The sequence below is a fragment of the Odocoileus virginianus genome, chromosome 6 (assembly GCF_023699985.2).
Source record: "Odocoileus virginianus isolate 20LAN1187 ecotype Illinois chromosome 6, Ovbor_1.2, whole genome shotgun sequence".
NCBI lineage: Eukaryota > Metazoa > Chordata > Mammalia > Artiodactyla > Cervidae > Odocoileus > Odocoileus virginianus.
Genome location: NC_069679.1, coordinates 40,334,469 through 40,356,380, shown reverse-complemented (window position 1 = coordinate 40,356,380; position 21,912 = coordinate 40,334,469). Strand labels below are relative to the sequence as shown.

General features: G+C 37.7%; 1 protein-coding gene across 2 annotated transcripts in view; it reads left to right on the top strand.

The window, feature by feature from the left end:
* MINDY2 (MINDY lysine 48 deubiquitinase 2) overlaps nt 1–21,912 on the top strand; it is a 75,580-nt gene that overhangs the window by 7,876 nt on the left and 45,792 nt on the right. For both annotated transcript variants that reach the window (XM_070469223.1, XM_020882545.2), the window contains exon 2: nt 10,665–10,722. In XM_070469223.1, coding sequence (XP_070325324.1) covers nt 10,665–10,722 — 58 coding nt within the window. The remainder of the gene's footprint in view (nt 1–10,664; nt 10,723–21,912) is intronic.

Genomic DNA, 21,912 nt, shown 5'->3' with positions numbered 1-21,912 from the left:
AGGACTGATCTCCTTTAGGATGGACTGGTTGGATCTCCTCGAAGTCCAAGGGACTCTCAAGAGTCTTCTCCAACACCACATCAAATCAAGTTCAAAAGCATCAATTCTTTGGCGCTCAGCTTTCTTTATAGTCCAACTCTCACATGCATACATGACCCCTGGCAAAACCATAGCCTTGATGAGATGGACCTTTGTTGGCAAAGTAATGTCTCTGCTTTTCAGTATGCTGCCTAGGTTGGTCATAACTTTCCTTCCAAGGGGTAAGTGTCTTTTAATTTCATGGCTGCAGTCACCACCTCTAGTGATTTTGGAGCCCAGAAAAATCAGCCATTGTTTCCACTGTTTCCCCATCTGTTTGCCATGAAGTGATGGGACCGGATGCCATGATCTTAGTCTTCTGAATGTTGAGCTTTAAGCTAACTTTTTCAGTCTCCTCTTTCACTTTCATCAAGAGGCTCTTTAGTTCCTCTTCACTTTCTGCTATAAGGGTGGTGTCATCTGCATATCTGAGGTTATTGATCTTTCTCTTGGCAATCTTGATTCCAGCTTGTGCTTCTTCCAGCCCAGCATTTCTCATGATGTACTCTGCATATAAGTTAAATAAGCAGGGTGAAAATATACAGCCTTGATATACTCCTTTTCCTATTTGGAACCAGTCTGTTGTTCCATGTCCAGTTCTAACTGTTGCTTCCTGACCTGCATGCAGGTTTCTCAAGAGGCAGGTCAGGTGGTCTGGTATTCCCATCTCTTTCAGAATTTTCCACAGTTTATTGTGATCCACACAGTCAAAGGCTTTGTCATAGTCAATAAAGCAGAAATAGATGTTTTTCTGGAACTCTCTTGCTTTTTCTATGATCCAGCGGATGTTGACAATTTGATTTCTGGTTCCTCTGCCTTTTCTGAAACCGGCTTGAACATCTGGAAGTTCACACTCCATGTACTGCCGAAGTCTGGCTTGAAGAATTTTGAGCATTACTTTACTATCCTGTGAGGTGAGTGCAATTGTGCAGTAGTTTGAGCATTCTGTGGCATTGCCTTTCTTAGGGACTGGAATGAGAATTGACCTTTTCGAGTCCTGTGGCCACTGCTGAGTTTTCCAAGTTTGCTGGCATATTGAGTGCAGCACTTTCACAGCATGATCTTTTAGGATTTGAAATAGCTCAATTGGAATTCCATCACCTCCATTAGCTTTGTTTGTAGTGATGCATCCTAAAGGCCCACTTGACTTCGCATTCCAGGATGTCTGGCTCTAGGTTGAGTGATCACAGCATAGTGATTATCTGAAGATCTTATTAGCATGAAGATCTTTTTTGTATAGTTCTTCTGTGTATTCTTGCCACCTCTTCTTAATATCTTCTGCTTCTGTTAGGCCCATACTATTTCTGTCCTTAATATTGAGCCCATCTTTGTATAAAACTGTTCCCTTGGTATCTCTAATTTTCTTGAAGAGATCTCTAGTCTTTCCCATTTTATTGTTTTCCTCGATTTCTTGTCACTGATCACTGAAGAAGGCTTTCTTATCTCTCCTTGCTATTCTTTGGAACTGTGCATTCAGATGCTTATATCTTTCCTTTTCCCTTTTGCTTTTTGCTTCCCTTCTTTCCTCAGCTGTTTGTAAGGCCTCCTCAGACAGCCATTTTGCTTTTTTGCATTTCTTTTTCTTGGGAATGGTCTTGATTCCTGTCTCCTGTCGAGTGTCATGAACCTCCGTCTGTCATTCATCAGGCACTCTATCAGATCTAGTCCCTTAAATCTATTTCTCACTTCCACTGTATAGTCATAAGGGATTTTATTTAGGTCATACCTGAATGGTTTAGTGGTTTTCTCCACTTTCTTCAATTTCAGTCTGAATTTGGCAATAAGGAGTTCATGATCTTAAGCCACAGTCAGCTCCTGGTCTTGTTTTTGCTGACTATAGAGCTTCTCCATCTTTGGCTGCAAAGAATATAATCACTCTGATTTTGATGTTGACCATCTGGTGATGTCCATGTGTAGAGTTTTCTCTTGTGTTGTTTTGGAAGAAGGTGTTTGCTATGATCAGTGCGTTCTCTAGGTAAAACTCTATTAACCTTTGCCCTGCTTCTTTCTGTACTCCAAGGGCAAATTTGCCTGTTACTCCAGGTGTTTCTTGACTTCCTACTTTGGCATTCCAGTCCCCTATAATAAAAAGGGCATCTTTTGGGGGTGTTTGTTCTAGAAGGTCTTGTAGGTCTTCATAGAACCATTCAACTTCAGCTTCTTCAACGTTACTGTTCAGGACATAGACTTGGATTACCATGATATTGAATGGTTTGCCTTGGAAATGAACAGAGATCATTCTTTTGTTTTTGAAATTGCATTCAAGTACTGCATTTCAGACTCTTGTTGACTATGATGGCTATTCCATTTCTTCGAAGGGATCCTGCCCATATTAGTAGATATAATGGTCATCTGAGTTAAATTCACCCATTCCAGTCCATCTTAGTTCACTGATTCCTAGAATGTCGATGTTCACTCTTGCCATCTCCTGTTTGACCACTTGCAATTTGCCTTGATTCATGGACCTAACATTCCAGGTTCCTATGCAATATTGCTCTTGATAGCATTGGACCTTGGTTTTATCACCAGTCCCATCCACAACTGGGTGTTGTTTTTGCTTTGGCTCCATCCCTTCATTCTTTCTGGAGTTATTTTTCCACTGATCTCCAGTAGCATATTGGGCACCTAAAGACCTGGGGAGTTCATGTTTCAGTGTCCTATCTTTTTGCCTTTTAATACTGTTCGTGGAGTTCTCAACGCAAGAATAATGAAGTGGTTTGCTATTCCCTTCTCCAGCGGATCACATTGTGTCAGACCTCTCCACCATGACCCGTCCGTCTTCGGTGGCCCCACACGGCATGGCTTAGTTTCATTGAGTGAGACAAGGCTGTGGTCCATGTGATCAGACTGGCTAGTTGTCTGTGATTGTGGTTTCAGTCTTGTCTGCCCTCTGATGCCCTTTCTTAGTGCCTACCTCTTACTTGGTTTTCTCTTACCTTGGATGTGGGGTATCTCTTCACGGCTGCTCCAGCAAAGCGCAGGTGCTGCACCTTACCTCAGGCATGGGGTAACTCCTCCCGGCCACCGCCCCTGACCTCGGGCGTGGGGTAGCTCCTCTCGGCCAAGTGTGTTACTTATAAAAATGGAAAAACAGATGGTGAGCCAAAGATTCCATTTTAGCCTCTGCCAACCGTATTTGTTCTTAAATATAGATCCTTTAAGGAAAGATAAAAACTTCACACAGTGGTGGAGTTTGTTTACACAAAAGATGCAAGCAAGACTTCTGAAGTTTTTATTTCCAGTCAGTCCTAAAAATTAGGATTGGTGTAATATCTCTGGATTTGTGAGATAAAGTGGAAATGGGCAGCTGATGTTATGAGTACTCCCTGTGGTGGTTGTCCTGTTAGTGATGTCCTCATTTTTTTCCTCTCCCTTTGCTATGAGTAGTCCTTCAGTGGAAACCTTTCCCGTTCTCCTTCCATCCTTGTCGGTGTTGATTCCCAAGTAGCATTCACACACAGGTAGTATGGGTAATCTTTGGGTACCACCTAAGATTAATATTATAACCCTAAGTACTCAATTATTTTTGTCCAGATACTCTGCTAAGTATTTTATATGTATTATATGCATTTTCTGTTTTAACTTTCTCAGCCACATCTTAAGATCCTTGTGTAGATATTGTTCCTATTTTACATACATAGAAAATTGAGGTATATAAAGTTCAAATAACTTACCCAAGGTAAGTTGATACCCACTCCAGAACCTGAGCTCTTAGTTCAGATATTTGGTTGGAAAGTTAAAATTAAAGATAACACCTGGTGGACAACAGGCCTGGGACAAACCAGGGTGGAAGAAGAGCTAGTGATAAAGTCAGAGAAGCAGGAATAGACGTCATGAATCACAATTCCTTAGAAGAAATCCTGGGGATCTACTCTTTGTACAGATTCATTCTGTTTTCATCCGCATATGTTTTATCTCATGTCCTCTGAATTCTCTGACACTTCCAATTTCAGAGCCTTTCTTGAGTTCTGTGGTGAGTGAGCTTGCCTTAACCATGAAAGTTTATTGACTATATTCTTTAATATTTTCAAAAATTAGTAAGTTTTCTCTGTCCTGCCACTATCCTAATTCAGGCCACTTTCCATCTTCTGTACCTTCTAACTGGTCTCTTACCTTATCCTATTCTCATCTATCTTGCAAGCAATTAATATAAAAATTTCACTATTACTTTTTCTTTAGTAGGTTTTTTAGCATTGATAAGCTTGCTCAGCTGCTTAAGTATAAGTGCAGTGAAATTTGAACTAAAGATGTCTTCTTTTACTCATGAATCTTTTACTGGGGAAATTTCTCTGGAACAACATTCTTCATTGTTTTATAATCCTTTGAATTGCATATAAAATAGGACATTCTTCAAAATCTAATACATATGGATACATCTATAATTTCTGATGTTTAAGCATTTTTAAATAGGCCTTGATATTACTCTTAGTGTGGGGTTTGAGTTATGATAAACATTGATGGTAAAAGTGTTGCAAATTGCTGGAAGATAAAGCTTGTCTCTTATTAAATGTTCCTGATATGAAATACTGATGGCAAGTAGAAAGTTAAATTTTTAGTATTTTTAAGTATTGTAATTGTTTTTAATAATAAATATTACCTATAGGAAATTAGAATATAAAATATGATTTACAATAGCTTGTAATACATGTTTAATTGCTGGAGCCAGAATTAAAGGCATGTTGAAAGGGTCCTTAAGTGTTTTAGCTCTTATTTTGAAAAAAACCTACATTCTTCTCTTTGATTCCAGTTAACAGTACTTGCAGTGCAATTATTTTACAATTTGAACTTAAAAACTCATGAATACTGTATGATTTACTGCATATTCAAAATCAGTGAAACTTGAACTGAGAAAAAAATTGTTTTTTTAGCCACACTGCATGGCATGCAGGATCTTAGTCTCCCAACCAGGGATCTAACCTGGGCCTCCCTGTCCTGGAAGTGTGGAGCCCTCACCATGGACCACCAGGGAATTTCCAAGAAACTGTATTATTTATGTATTATTTAGTGATCCATTTTACCATAAGTAATGAAAAATAGACTGCAGCATAGGAATCAAATAATTCATGGACAAATTAAAAATCTTTGTCTCCTGAGTTCCAACTCAACTTGCTGTTTGAATGTCAAACTACATTTCACAGTTATGAAGCAGATATCATTTCTTATACAAACTTACCAAATTTTTTATTTTCATTAGGTATAGGGATCTTAACTTTTGGAGTTTCCTGAACCTTAGAGTCAACCTTAGAATTAATTTTTCTTTTCTCATTATCCTCCACTTTTCATTGGTCATAAAGTTCTGTCAGTTCTTCATTTAAAATATATTTCAGATGATGTTTCATATAAGACTTCATTGAAAGAAAGTGTTACTGTTTTTAAGTCTGTATATTAATTTTGTATCCTGCAATTTTATCAAACTCATTGATGAGTTCTGGTGGTTTCTTGGTGTTTTTAGGATTTTCTATGTATAGCATGTCATCCTTAAACATTGACAGTTTTACTTCCTCTTTTCCAATTTGGATTCCTTTTACTTCTTTTCCTGACATGGTTGCTATGATTAGGACTTCCAATACTATGTTGAATAAAAGTGGTGACAGAAATTCCCTGGAGGTCCAGAGGTTAGAACTCTGTACTTCCACTACAGGGGACACAGGTTCAATACCTGGCTGGGGAACTAAGGTCCCAGAGCCACATGGTGCAGCCAAAAAAAAAAAAAGTGTGAGTGAGCATCGTCTTCTTCCTGATCTGAGAAGAAATGGTGAAGTGCTTTTCACCATTGAGTATGATGTTAGCTGTGAACTTTTCATAAGTGGTCTTTATTATGTTGAGGTGTGTTTTCTCTATACCCAATTTGTTGAGAACTTTTATTGTAAATGAATATGGAATTTTGTGAAAAGTTTTTTGTGCATCTGTTGAGATGAACATATAATTTTTTTTGAACATATAATTTTTATTCATCAGTTTGTTAATGTGATGTATCACATTGATTGATTTGCATATATTGAACTAAACCATCCTTGCATTCCTGGGATAAATTCCACTTGATCATGGTGTATAATACTTTTTATGTATTGTTGAATTCAGTTTGCTGATATTTTGCTAAGGATTTTTGCATCTGTGTTCATCAGTGATATTGACCTATAATTTTCATTTTGTGTGGTATCTTTGGTTTTAGTATCAAAGTGATACTTGCTTCGTAGAATGAGTTCAGAAGCATCTTTTCTTGTGCAATATTTGGAATAGTTTGAAAAGGATAGGTATTAACTCTTTTCTAAATGTTTGTTAGAATTCATCTGGGAAGCCATCTGATCTTGGACTTTTTAAAAAAAATAATATTATACTAAACATCAATAGGCTTGGAAACAAAACTGTAAAACAACAGACACCACACACACAATTATTTGCTACTGATACATGGTTGACCAGTGTCCTACCTGATCAATAGGTTTTTGGTTTTTTGGGTTTTGTTGGCTCTTCGCTGCTGTGTGGGCTTTTCTCCAGTTGTGGAGAGCAAGGACTGCTTTCTAGTTGCAGTGTGCTGGCTTCTCATTGGAGTGGCTTTTCTCGTGAAGCACAGGCTCTATGGCGCTTGGGCTTCAATAATTATGTCATGTAGGCTCAGTAGTTGTGTCTCCCAGGCTCTACAGCTTAGGCTCAATAGTTGAGGCACATGGGCATAGCTGCTCTGTGACATGTGGGATCTTCCTGGATCAAGGACAGAACCCGTGTCTCCTTCATTTGCAGGCAGATTCTTGACCACTGAGCTACCAGGGAGCCTGATCTTGGACTTTTATTTGTTGGGAGTTTTTTAAGTTACTGATTCAGTTTCATTACAGGTAATTGATCTGTTCATATTTTCTTTTTTTTTCCTGGTTCAGTCTTGAGAAATTATACATTTCTAGAAATTTGTCCATTTCTTCAAAGGTTGTCTGTCTTATTGGAGTATAATTGTTGGTGTCAGTCACTTCAGTCGTGGCCAACTGTTTGTGACCCTATGGACTACAGCCTACCAATCTCCTCTGTCCATGGAATTTTCCAGGCAAGAATACTGGAGTGGGTTGCCATTTCCTCCTCCAGGGTATATTCCGACCCAGGGATTGAACTTGCCTCTCTTGTGTCTCCTGCACGGGCAGGTGGGTTCTTTACCACTAGGGCCACCTCAGAAGCATAATTGTTGGTGGTACTCTCTTATGATCCTTGTATTTCTGTAGTGATAGTTGTACCTTCTTTTTCATTTTTATTTTTATTGATTTGGGCCCACTTTCTTTTTTTCTTGATGAGTCTGGCTAAAGATTTATCAATTTTGTTGTATCTTCTCAAAGAACTAGCTCTTAGTTTCATTGATTTTTTTTCCCCCCGATATTCTTAGCTAGCTTTCCCATAACATGTTTTTGTGGGGTTTTTTTTTTTTCCTTTAATAAACTCTAAAGAGGCAATGGAAAGAAAGTCTTAGGATCATTAACAAAATCTTTGGCATTTGCTTTTGTGTTGATGGTGGTAGAGGGAAGCAAAAAGAGAAATGAGCTTTCAGGAAGATAATTTTTTGGTTAAAAAAAATTAAAATCTGTTGATGGTTCCTAAAGATTACTGGGAAACAAGCATTTCTTCACTATTGTACTCTTTAATCTCTCAGTTTAATGAACATCCAGGGTTTTTAGTTGGCTAAGATTCAGGAAATGAATATACTACTGAGTATGCTTGGGAATAGTCAGTTAAAATATTTACATATTTGTTCTCTCACTTCTAAAATCTATATAAAGATTGTCATTTCCTGTTTCAAATGCTTGAAACAAGATGTGGTAGGTGGTTGTTATTATTTGGAAATTTCAAGACTAAAACCTGGAATCATCTATTTGCAGAAATCTAGGATTATAGAATGTATTTCCCAAATACATATACTTGTTAGTGCTTTGCTTTCTTATTTTGACAATTTTATAGTAAGATCACTACATTGACCAAAAGAGGATAAGCTGTTTGTTTATGGAATTTTCTAGTGAAATGTATATTTAATATATATATTCATTTTACTTTGGCTCTCTGGGTCTTTGTTGCCGTGCAGGGGCATTCTCTAGTTGTGACACACCGGCTTCTCACGTGGTGGCTTGTCTTACTGCGGAGCACAGGCTCTGGAGTGTGTCGGCTTCAGGAGCTGTGGCTTGCAGGCTCTGGAGCACAGGCTCAATAGTTGTGGCTCACAGGCTTGTTTGCTCCACAGCATATGGGATCTTTCCAGACCAGGGATTAAACCCGTGTCCCTTGCATTGCAGGTAGACTCTTCACCACTGGACCACCAGGGAAGCCCTGTAGTGAATGTATTTCTGTACTGGATTTGTCTGGAATAAAAGAATGTATGGGTCTTATTTTATTCAAAAAGCATTGTTAGGTGTAAATGGGGCTTTCAGATTGGTCTGACAATTATTCAGAATGTAAATATTCACAGTGTATGTAAACTACTAGTTTAAATATCAGACCTTCAAAGTGGTACTGAAACACCTTGATGAAGCATTATCTAAAAGCAGTTAAAATCATCTAAAGCAGCATTCAGCATACTTTTCCTGTAAAGGTGCATGTGTGCTAAGTTGCTTCAGTTGTGTTTAACTTCTGTGAGACGCTATGGACTGTAGCTTGGCAGGCTCCTCTGTCCATGGGATTCTCCAGCAAGAATACTGGAGTGGGTTGCCATGCCCTCCTCCAGGGGATTTTCCTGACTGGGATCGGACCCACATCTCTTATATCTCCTGTATTGGCAGGCCAGTTCTCTACCACTAGTGCTACCTGGAAAGCCCTCCTGTAAAGGACCAAATAGTAAATATTTTAGGCTTTAGGGGCTGCACCTGGTCTCTGCTGCAAAGATTCAATTTTGCTATTATAGTCAAAGCAGCCAAAGACAATACATAAACAAATGAGAGTGACACTCAATAAAACTTTATTTAGAAAAGCAGGAGACTTTAACTTGCCAATGAGTTTCAATTTAAAAAATAATACTATTTATGGGAACTCTCAGTACTTTCTGCTCAACTTTTCTGTAAACCTAAAACTGTACCAAAAAAAGTATATTACAATTTCTGGGACTTCCCTGGCAGTCCAGTGGTTAAGACTTTGCCCTTCCACTGTAGGGGGCATTGATTCAATCCCTGGTCAGAGAACTAAGATCCCACATGCCACATGGTGCAGCCAAAAGAAAAAGTCTATTACAGTTTTTCTAAATGTCTTAGAAAATAAAAATTATTTAGAATCAAGTAATGATCAAAACCTCCATGACATCTCTTGGTTTTCACTGAATGATAAAGCCACTGGATGACTAACTCATCCATTCTAGCTGTCAGGTATGCTTTCAGAGGGTCTAAAACTGTTCTGTTTTACAAGGATCTTTTTTAGGACTTATTTATTCATTGATTAAAGTGAACAAAGAGGTAGAGATGTCACATACTGTTACTACATTTGGTAGCATAAATACTCAGAGCACCTTCTTCAACACTTGTTGGAGGAATTGCTGATTAAAATGATTTCCTTGGTTGAACAGAAAATAATTCTTAAAATATTAATTCTTGAAGATTTTTGAATTATGCTGCTATTCTATCATTGATATGTTAATTACTTTGAGTTTTCATCCTATAGTATTTATTTTTCTTCTATGAATATACCAAGGAGTATCCTTTTAAATAAGTCAGCTAAAATATTTACAATCATTGGCTGTAATATCTGTGTAACTCAGCTGATAATTCATTTGAAAAATTTAGACTGTGTTGCAGCTGAATTAACTTTTGAGACTTAAATGTGACTGTAACATATATATCTACTTCTAAACTTTTTATTGTGACATGTAGCACAGAAAATACATAAAACAGAGATGTCCAGTTTAACAGGTTAATTATAAAGCAAACAGTGGAACTACCATGCAAGTCAAGATACAAAGCATTGCCAGCACCCCAGAGGCCTCTTGTATGTCTCGTTCTAACTATAATCCCTTCCCTTATTCCTAGGGTTAACTACAGTCCTGATTTTTATAGTATCCATTTTCTTTTTTTAGTACATGTCCAGCTCTAAACAGTGTAGTTTATTTTACCTGTTTTTTAAAAATTTTACAGGTGGACTCATATAGTATGAATACTTCAGTTTATGACCAATCCTTTATACTGTATTCATTTTAGCTATTCAACAACAACAACAAAAAATGATCAAGGTAGACTGAAGTGGTGGGATATTGATCTGTGTTCAGAAAAACTGCTTCATGGGTGATCTGTCAAAACATGTTTGGTGCCACTTCCTGCCCTTTAATCACATTTTCTGTCACACAGGACACTGTTGCATGTGCCTAATGACAATCAGGATGGGTGATGAAAGGCATAGCACTTGTTTTTGAAAACAGATTTCTCAGTGATTCTGTGAGATCTTGAATTTTATGGTGATAGGATTGTGTTAAACTAATCTTAATACAACAAAGCTATTGTTGTGTTAAAGATTAAAGTGAGTATGGTATACATATAGTAGATACATATAATATATATACATACTTGTGTTTCTGACTGAAGAAACACTTTAATTACCTAAAACATTTGATTTTATAGAAAAAATACTTTGTTTTTCAGGTGAAACTTCCACCGATGATGGAAATCATAACTGCTGAACAGCTGATGGAATATTTAGGTTAGTGTTGAAAGTGAATGATTTTTATATCTCTTTCAAGATAAAGTTTTCAAAGCTATTATATTACCAAATTTCACCTTTTTGAAGCTGTTTTTAATCTCTTAACTAAATAATTTTACTAGTGTGTTTCTGTTCTTGGATGTTACAGACTTCTTTCTGACCAGCATTAAAATTCTTTAGTGTAAATAAAGAGGCTAATGACATCTAGAAAACAACAAGGTATATATTAATACCAATAAATTACAGAATGGGAAATGGCATAGAAACTCTAACACTGCATGTAGAGAGTGTTTAAAAATATTGAATAGACTTGAATTAAAACCCAGAAAGTGATTTAGAGCAGTGCTACCCAAAATATGGTTCACAAACCTATGCCAGTCAATAAAATGTTAGACCTGTCTGCAGTGAAATAGAGGCTTGTACTAGAGTATAAAACATTTACTTTAGGAAGCACACTGTTTAGTCCGTCTGAAATATTTTTGTAGCCAATTTTTCTTGATGAAGGAAGCAGCATATTGAGTTGCATTCTTATGCAAGCTTTCTATTTCAAAACAGGCCATAATACACAGTTTGCAGATCAGCTGCATTCAGAACTTGTTTACAGAGCAGGTAGTTGTTTATCACACTGAGGTCTTTCACAACTTAACAAGTAAGAATTTATATATTTGCACTGTTACCAAATGAAAAATCTTAATCCATATTCTTATTTTTAGTAATTAAATTGCTGTTAAAAAGATCTTATTAGCTGATTAGTTTGTCTATGCTGTTCCAGACAACTAGCTAACTGATTTTTTTGTGAGATGTAAGTTTAGTGAAATAATTGAGATTACAGCTTTTGGAAGACCTTTTTACTTATATAACTAATATAATTTAATCCTATTCATTGGTTAGGAACCTCATCATTAAGTGTAGATTACTTCAATATCTAGATATCTGAAAATAGAATTTCTGTTTTTTACCTCTTTTACTCTAGTTTGGTGATTCTTAAACTTTGTGATTTCTAAATTATATTTCATAGGAAAAGGCTGAAATATGCTTAGTGGTTTTGAGGGACAGCCAGAAGGACTACCAAGGACTGCAGAGGGGAAGTGTCAGGAGATGAGATTAGAGATAATGGAATCCTATCATATAGAATATCCTAGGTTTTTATAGCAACTTTGACTTTTGCTGTGGGTGATCTGAGAAGCCATTAAAGGATTTTGAACAGAGAACTGACATGATCTGACTTTGAGTTTAACAAGAATTCTCTGGCTTCAAACAGGGTAATAGAAATGATATTATAAAATATGGTCAGATTCTGAGTATAGAGCTGACAGAATTTGCTGATTAGTTGAATGTGGAGTGAGAGTAAAGTCAAGAGTTACCCAGTGATTTTTGGCTTGAACAACTGGAAGGATGGCATTAACATCAACTGAAACAGGAACAAATGGAAGGAACATGTTTACAGAAAAATATCAGGATTTTGGTTTGAAAAGTTTATTGACTCTCAAGTGGAGATATCAGGGAGGCGGTGGGATATATAAATCTAGAGCCTAGAGGATAGGTCTAGATCAGCACTGTACAGTGAACCTTTGTGTGTTGATGGAAATGTTCTCTATCTGTGCTGTCCAGTTTCATAGCCACTAACCACATATGGCTCTTGATCTCTTAAAATGTAGTGAATATTCAGCTACATTTTAAATTGTAGGAAAGTTGAATGTTTAATTTTAGTTTAAATTAATATAGCCACATGTCATTACTGGCTGTTGTGTTGGACAGTGCATGTCTAGCCTGTAAATACAAATTTGGGAACAGTAACTATCATATAAAGGATCATTAGACTGAGTCACAAATAATATGAATGTAGACAAAGAAGACATCAGTGGACTGAATCTGGGACATGCCAGTGATTAGAAGCTGGAGAAGAGGAAGAATAGATAGAAACTCAGCTATGTAGAACAAAAACTGGAGACTGATTTCCTAGAATCTAAATGAAGAGTTTCAGTAAAGAATGAGAGACTATCTGAGTCAAATGTTGCTAATAGGCTTAGCAGGATGAAGACTAAAAATTAACCACTGATTGAAGCCATACAGAGGTAATTGGTAACTTCAGTAAATCCACAGGATGAAAACCTGACTGGAGTAGGCACAAGAGAAAATCAGAAGTCCTAAGACATAACCAATAAGAATGAAACATAATGCAGCCACTGTGGAAAACAGTTTGTTACTTGATGGGCATGAGTTTGAGTAAACTCCAGGAGTTTGTGATGGACAGGGAGGCCTGGCGTGCTACAATTCATGGGGTCGCAAAGAGTCGGACACGACTGAGCGACTGAACTGAACTGAACTGAGAAAAGCTAATACAGAATTGCCATATAACCCTGCAGCTTCCCCCAAGAGGAGTAAAGACATATGTCCATACAAAAACTTGTATAGGAATGTTCATAGCAGCATTATTCATATATGCCAAAAAATTGGAAACAATCCAGATAGCCATCAACTGATGAATAAACCAACTGTGGTATATCCATACAATGAAACATTATTCAGCCATAAAAGGAGATGTACTGATGTATTCTATAATATAAATAAGCCTTAAAGATGTTGTGCTAAGTCAAAGAAGCCAAGTCATAAAAGACCACTTATTGTGTGATTCCATTTATATGAAATGTTCAGAATATAGGCAAATTTAGAGACAGAAAGTAGGATTTATGGTTGCTTAGGACTGGGGAATATAGGGAGGGGAAATAGAGACTGACTGCTAAAGGGTATCGAACTTCTTTTGGGGGGGACCAAAGTGTTCCAAAATTAGATCATGATGATAATTTCACAGTCCTGTTAATATAGTTCAAAAACATTGAACTGTGCACATTACATGGGTTAATTGTATGGTATGTGAGTTATGTTTCAATAAAGCTGGTTTTAACAAGAGAAAATTGGAGGAAAGGAATTGAAAAATATACTTTAGACAAATGAAGAATTAGTCTTAGGTAGTACAGATAGTTCATCCTTAGCAATAGAAGGGAAGATAGACTGTTAAAAATAGGTGCAGGTTGGACTTCCTTAGAAGTTTAGTGGTTAAGAATATACCTGCCAGTGCAGGGGACATGGGTTTGTTCCATGGTCTGAGAGGATACCACATGCCACAGAGCATGTGTGCCACAACTACTGACCTTCCTACACCACAGCTACTGAAGCCTGCATGCTCTAGGGCCTGTGCTCTACAGCAAGAAAAGCCATCACAATGAGAAGCCCACACACTGCGGCTGAAGAGTAGCCCTCTCTTACTGCAACTAAAGAAAGCCCACAGGCAGCAACAAAGACTCAGTGCAGCCAAAAATAAATAAATACAAAAATTTTTTAAAAGATAGATGGATAGATGTGGGTGTGGTAGCTTGTAGAAGGTCTTTTAAGTACTTTTATTTTCTCAATAAATGGGAAATCAGGTCATCAGCTGAGGGTGAGAAGGAAGGAGGAGTTATTGAAGATGAGAAGGAAGGTATAAAATAGTTGCTTAGACAAGTGGGAGAGTGAATGAGGAGATGCAATATGATTCCTGGGTTTTACCCTGGGGTTAGTGAGACCAGCCAGCATTGGTGGTGTGATTTCTGTAGTCACATTCTGCTGCATGAGTATAGGCTTAAATAGTGGAGAAGCAGGGTTTAACCAGAGCTGGGTTTTTGCCAAGTGTTGAAGAAAGAGTCTAGGGAATTGAAGTTATGTGTAGATATACCTGTGATATAATTATAATAATGAGCCATAATATTTAAGTTGCACAAAGAGGAGATGTGGATATAAATACATTGAAGAAAAATGTGACAGGATTTAGTGGATTGTAGGCCCTAATATAGTCAAAGAATTTTTGGAACCTGGTAGTAACAAAATTGTATGATCATAGGGAATGAGTTTCTGATATAAGGTGGAATATATGATTTTTGTTGGAAAAGAGGTCAAGGAACAGAAAGGCCAAAGTATTAGGTGGGTCATCTCTATGAGCATTAAAATTATCAAAAATTATGGCAGGATTTGTATCTTAGAGAGATAGTGAGCTAGGAATGAGGGAGATTGACCTAAAAGTTCTTAGAGAACTATAACCAGGTGGGTGAATAATGGGTAGTAGTATATCATGGCATGGGTTTTAAAACTGAGTTTTAGGGAGGATGGGAGGAAAGAATGATCATAAGGAACAAGAAGATATCTGCCACCAGCAGATTCACTGATAAAGAAGTATAAGTGAGAAAAGAGCTATGACTTGAAAGGGCTGCAGTGTCATCAAGGTAGAGCCAAATTTCATTTAGGCAGAAGGCGAAGGAAACATTAAGAAAAAACATTTAGTAGCTTTGTTGTTGAGAGACCATGAGTTCCAGAGGACGTTGAAATTCATAGTAAGAATTTAGGAGTCATGGATGGGAAGATCCCCTGGAGAAGGAAATGGCAACCCACTCCAGTATTCTTGTGGAAAATTTCATGACGGAGGAGCCTAGTGGGCTACAGTCAATGGGGTCGCAAAGTGTTGGACATGACTGAGCGAATGAGCACGCACAAGTCTAAAGATGCTATTTAAATCTGTGGAAACAGATGAGATCATTAGGAGAGAAAGAATAAAGAGAGAAATGGGTGCAGGATTGTCTCCTGAAGTTTCCCAACCTGCCCAAATTGGGTAGAACAGTGATTCTCAACCTTTTTTTTTCAATATTACCCTCCCCCCCAAGGAGCCTTTGTAGACATCTTTGTCCTAATCACTCCAGGAAATTTTAATACCACAGACATACTGTGTGTCTCTTCGTGCTTTGTGGCTCTTTGAAGGCCACAAGCCCTTATAGTATCTAAGATATTTTTGCCCCTACCCTCCCAGAATCAGTTTTTGCCCTCTTAGGGGGGCAACATTGCCCCTGCTGAATTACATCGGTTAGAGGACAGAATGGTAAGGGAAGGAGTAGCCACTAAGAAAGGAGGAAAGCCAGAAGAGGGTGATTCAGTGAAGCCAAGAAGAGAAGAGCGCTAGGAGAGAGGATGAGAGAGTGTTGAGTACTGCAGAATATCCTGTGCATAATTTGGCAACCTTCACAGAAACAATGTCAGTAGAGTGACTGGATGGAAATGAAATGGTGAGTTGAGGAGCATCTAAGAGATGAGAAAGTGAAGACTCAATCGCAGATAACTTTTGAGAAGTTTGTCTATGGGTGGGTATGAGAAGTAGGTGAAGAGTAGGAAAAGGTTTAGTAGAGAACATGTGACTTACCTTGGGTTTTGTGGTATACTTAGAATCCTTGTAAAGAAGGTGGTATACTTAGATCCCTTGTAAAAAAGGACAAAGATTGTTTTAGGGCTAGGTGTAAACTATTTTAAGCTCAAGGTAAATAAATGTAAGGCATTTTTTCCCTTAATTTTATTTATTTTTTGGGGTGGGGCTATGTTGTGTCTTTGTTGCTGTGCAGGGTTTTCTCTAGTTGTGATGAGTGGAGGCTATTCTCTAGTTGTGGTGCATGGGCTTCTCATTGCAGTGGCTTCTCTTGTGGAGCATAAGCTCTGGGGCATGCAGGCTTCAGTAGTTATGGCACATGGGCTCAGTAGCACAGGCTTAGTAGCTCCGAGGCATGGGATCTTCCCAAAATCAGGGCCTGAATCCCTTTCTCCCACATTGGCAGGCAAATTCTTTACCACTGAGCCACCAGGGAAACCTCTGTAAGACATGTTTGGAAGAAGGGTGATTTGAGTACAATTTGACTGTGGTTGGTAACTCTGCATGTTACAGAAAGGTAGATTGGAGATTGGGTTAGTAGGCTACAGCTAAACTGAGGAGTTTTGGAAGCCAGTCAGAGAAGTTGTTTACTATGGTAGGCTGCTTCATGTATTTTAGTTCAAGAGGAGTAAACAACATGTTAAGTGTAGTTTTTAGGATTGTCTGGTTGAGACCGATTAGGAAATAGTAATAGCAGTTCAGATGTCAAATATCAATCGATTTTTGAATGCCTAATATATGTAGAAAATGTATATTTTTGAGCCCAATTTCCTATCCATTTCTTCCATATCCAACCGCTATCTGTCCTACTTTCTTTGTTCTCATATCGTGACTATAATCACCTAAACCTATACCACCTGGCATAGTAGCCACTGGCCACATGTGGCTTTTGAGCACTTGAAATATTGCCAGAGTGAGTTGAGATTTTCTGTAAATGTAAAGTATATACTGGATTTCAAAGATTTAGCTCAAAAAAGAATATAACATATCAATAATTTCTGTAATGATTATGTGTTTAAATGATAATATTTTTAATATACTGCACTAAATAAAATATATTATTAAAATTATTTTTACCTAATTCTGTGACTTCCTGGTGGCTCACTGACTAAGACTTTGCACTCCCAATGTAGGGGGCCATGGTTCAATTCCTGGTCAGGGAATTAGATCCCGCATGCCACAACTAAAGATCCTGTATGCCACAACAAAGATCAAAGATCTCAAGTGCTACAACTAAAACTCGGCACAGCCAAATAAATATTTTTAAAACATTTTTTACCTATTTCTTTTTACTTTTAAAAAATGTGGCTACTAAAAATTTGAGGTTGCATACGGCTTACATTATATTAACTGTGATGCCTCTCCACAGCTTCTTATTTCATCCTGGCTCTGCTGTCTGTGCTACCATAGACTGATATTATTTACCTAACCTGTTCCTGCTGTTATTATCATCAGTCTACTTGCCTTTTTCTATTCTGTCTTCTGGGACAAAATAAGCTCTTTTACTGTTGGTTCTCGTAGCTAAAGAATGCAGTTGTAATGGCAGAGACCCGTGAGCAGAGGCAGAAGGCATATAAATGAATGTACTAATAGTAGGAAAAGATAAGACTGAAGTAGCAATAAAAGCATCATAAATTATAATACCTCTTGATTTTACAGATGAGGTAACCAAAGCTCAGAAAGGTTAAATAATGTGTGCTCTCAACCTGGGCACCTTCTAATATTATTTTTTAAATGCTGAAAGGCTAGTATTCTCAAAAGTGTATCTCTTCTCCCTTCCTACCACTCAGGTGTGTATTTTAAGTTTGTACTACTTGTCTCTATCTTCCTTTCTCCTTTTTCTTATCCAGCAAATATTTACTGATCATGTACTATAGACACATTGTTTGGAGTTGTCAACAATACAGTCAGTGTGACTGCACAAATGTACTCTGCTAAGAAAATGTTAACATGGTATTTTTCTTGGAAAGAAAATAATTAGTACATCTTGGTATTTTAAATTTATCCAACTGTTATGTTTTAAAAAGTCCTAAAGAAGCAGGACATAGAGTAGAGATTTTTTTAAATTATAGGGAAAAGAAAAATTGATGAAGAAATGTTTAGATCTGGGGTAGGTGAAGAGGTTTGGAAGTCCTGGGTGAGGGTACTGGACTACTAGGGATAGCACGAAAGTAATATGATCCTAATGGGAGGTAGGGGAGAAGTGAGCAAGAGTGATTTGATAAGAGAGATTTTGGAAACTCTGCCTTGCCAAAGATAAAATTTATTCAAGGCCATTTCTGCCAGAACTAACTGTTTAGTTTTCTAAGCTATTTGGATTTTGTTCTCTTGAGATGACTGAAGTTCTCTGGAGGAACCAGAGACATTTTGCATTAGTAAGCAAGCACTAGTAGAAATATTGTAAAAGAAACCATTGAAGACTTTCCTGTACCCAGATGAGGAACCATGGGGAATGGGAATTTTGATTGTTAAAGATTAGAAGAGGTGCGAATTTTAATTTGGAAATTTCTAGAGCAGGGCCTTGAAATTTGCACGGAAAAGCTATGACAAATCTAGACAGCTTATTAAAAGCAGAAACATCACTTTGTTAACAAAGGTCCGTATAGTCAACGCTGTGGTTTTTCCACATGTAGTCATGTATGAATGTGAGAGTTGGACCGTAAAGAAGGCTGAGCATTGAAGAATTGATGCCTTTGAACTGTGTTGTTGGAGAAGACTCTTGAGAGTCCCTTGGACTGCAAGGATATCCAGCCTGTCAATCCTAAGGAAATCACTCCTGAATATTCATTGGAAGGACTGGTGCTGAAGCTGAAACTCCAATACTTTGGCCACCTGATGCAAAGAACTGACTCATTAGAAAAGACCCTGATGCTGGAAAAGATTGAAGGCAGGAGGAGAAAGGGATGACAGAGGATGGTTGGATGGCATCACTGACTCAATGGACATGAGTTTGAGCAAGCTCCAGGAGATGGTGAAGGACAGGGAAGCCTGGCATGCTGCAGTCCATGGGGTTGCAAAGAGTCCTACACGACTGAATAACAAGAGCAGGGCCAAGCTTGGACATGGCTTCTTGGAGAACTTTGGCCTCAGGAAAGAAACATGAAAGCTTGGATACCTAGGAAGTACTGGGAGATCTAATAAAATGGGAATGACGTGTAGGTGAAAGGCAGAAAATGGTTAGAAAGATAAGGTAAAGAAGCACAACATAAACTGAAATGTAAAACCGTTCATCTCAGATTGGGACTTGAACCCACGTGGCCAGGACTCAAACCTGGCCAAAACCCAGTTTAGGACTCAAACCTGGCAAAAACCCTGCTTGGGACTCTAACCCACGTGGCCAGAACTTGAACCCAGCCAAAGCCCATGGTCTTCCAACTGAGATCACAGAGCTGGTTTAGGGATGTAATGGAAGTTCAGGTTCTTGATGTCTCGTAGCAGAAAGAATTCAGTGAGAGACAAAGTGATATACGAAAGAAGTGGATTTACTTAGAAACACAATACACAGAGTGTAGGCCATGTCTGAAGGCAGGAGTAAACTTGGGAGAAGCACATGCCACAGACAACATCATGGGCCTTCGAACAGAGAGAGAGTGTTTTCTTGAAATGTGGTGTGGTTAAATTTTGGGAGCTGGATAATTTCATAGTCTATTAAGTGGGAGGATTATTCCAGCTATTTTGGGAAAGGTAGAGATTTTCAGAAATTGGGCCACTGTCTACTTTTTGGTCGGCCCTTGAAACTGTTGTGGTACCTCTATGTGTGTCATTTAGCTTGCTGATGTGTTACAATGAATGTATCTAGAGGATCAAGGTCTAGTCCAAGTTGACTTGTCTGCCATTTTGGACCCATTTGGTTCTAATCAGTTTATGTTGTGTCCTTATACTTTGTCATTCTTTCAGGGGTTGTGCCCTGTCCCCTTCCCTCCTGTTTCAAACGTATGATTTTTATAGTTTGTATGATCATGAGATTAGCACCATATTATAGTAAGGAAAATAGCTGGTGGGATGGTGGTGCTATCTGACTTTTTAAAAGATATTTTATCTTATTTTTCCAAACTGATGTGAAATACTTATTCCAAGTTAGATATTTTATGCAGTAGTTTAGATATTTATGCAGTAGTTTTCCCCCTCAACAGACTTGTGATAACCACATCTTTTAAATCTGTAAATAATGTTATCAAAATAATCTTTGAAATCTCACAAAAATTTATATTTTACAATCCACCCTGAATATCAAGGCTGCAAGAGTAACACAACATTTCCTATATCCAAATATTTTACAGCTGTATCCGGAAAGAAAAAAATAAAAGGAAAAAACCACATATGCTTGGTTAAGGGCTGACATTACCCGAGCAGCCCGAAATAAAATAAAATATCCAAATTATTAGCATTAATTTAATACAACTAGAACTTCAATAGTCACTTTGTCATTGACAATGACTGCTTGAGCACAAGGGTGTGTGTCCCAGGGGCTGGTAGTAGAAGCTGTTGCTGCAGACCAGTGTCTCTTCCTCTCTGCACTGCCAGCTCCCACCTGTGCATTGCCTCATATATACTGTGTGTATGTGTGTGTGTTTTAAAAATATTTCCCACCACATGAAGTTCTCTCTATTAAGCAGATAGCAGAGAAGAACAACAACAAAAGCTAAACAAGCCAATCCCTCGCTCTTAAAAGATAATTTGTCTTTTGAACATAAATACTATAAAAGCAATACTAAAGCATTTTAATTTTGCCTACAAAATTTTGTCTGCAAAGAGTTGGACACGACTGAGTAACTAAACTGAACCGAACTGAATTTTGCCTACGGTTAATTGTGTCTCTTCTTTTCCAGGTGCTTAACATAGGATAGATTCCCTACTGACAAACCCTGTCTTCTGTTTTTGGCCTAATGTAGCTGTCACGTTTTTTCTTCTTGATTTCTGTTTGTCTGGAATATCCCGTTAGTAGCAAAGTCTTAGGGATTCTTTCTTTGAAATTCTTTCCTCTCTGTCTACTGGTACTTGGGAGTGTGGTTTATTGCAAGCTCTTTTGTTTTCTCTACTATCCAAATTGGCCTGTTTACAAATATTATCTTCTTAAAGCGCTAATTTTATCCTTCACTTGTCGACTTAAAAGCAAAGATCCCTTAAGATCTTCACAAGCAACCAAACTTATCAATGTGTTATTTATGATTTTCTATAATCTGATCAAGGTTACCCATCCAGCCATATTTCTCACCATTCTGCAAAATAAATCTTATGTATGCTGCTGCTGCTGCTAAGTCACTTCAGTCATGTCTGACTGTGTGACCCCATAGATGGCAGCCACCAGGCTCCCCCATCCCTGGGATTCTCCAGGCAAGAACAGTGGAATGGGTTGCCATTTCCTTCTCCAGTGCATGAAAGTGAAAAGTGAAAGTGAAGTCGCTCAGTTGTGTCCGACTCTTAGCGACCCCATGGACTGCAGCCTACCAGGCTCCTCCATCCATGGGATTTTCCAGGCAAGAGTACTGGAGTGGGTTGCCATAGCCTTCTCCAAAGGAGATTTCTTAAGTGCTACAGGCTATCTCAATATCTCTTTTCAAAATAATGTGATACTTAAGGCATTTATTACAGTTTACAGTATATTATATATACCTTATTATTATCTTATTCTGTTTTCTGTATGTTCTTTACCCAACCAGATTACTAGCTTTTTAAGAGAAACAGTCATTTCCAAACAGGTTATTTGTTTTAACCTGTTGCTGAACACGGAATAAACTATCAATAAATACTTTTTGATTGAAATAGTGTTGTTGATCAATTTTGAAATAAAGGCTAGATAAGTTGGACAAAACAGCATTCTTAAGAGGTGATTTTTAGATTTCTAAAACTGAAGGATGTTCCCTTAAAAACTCAAAATCAGTCTTTTAAAAATATCTAATTCTCTATTATAAACTTTCCTAAAAATACAGATGTCTGTTACTACATGAGATATCACCTCAAAATTTAGT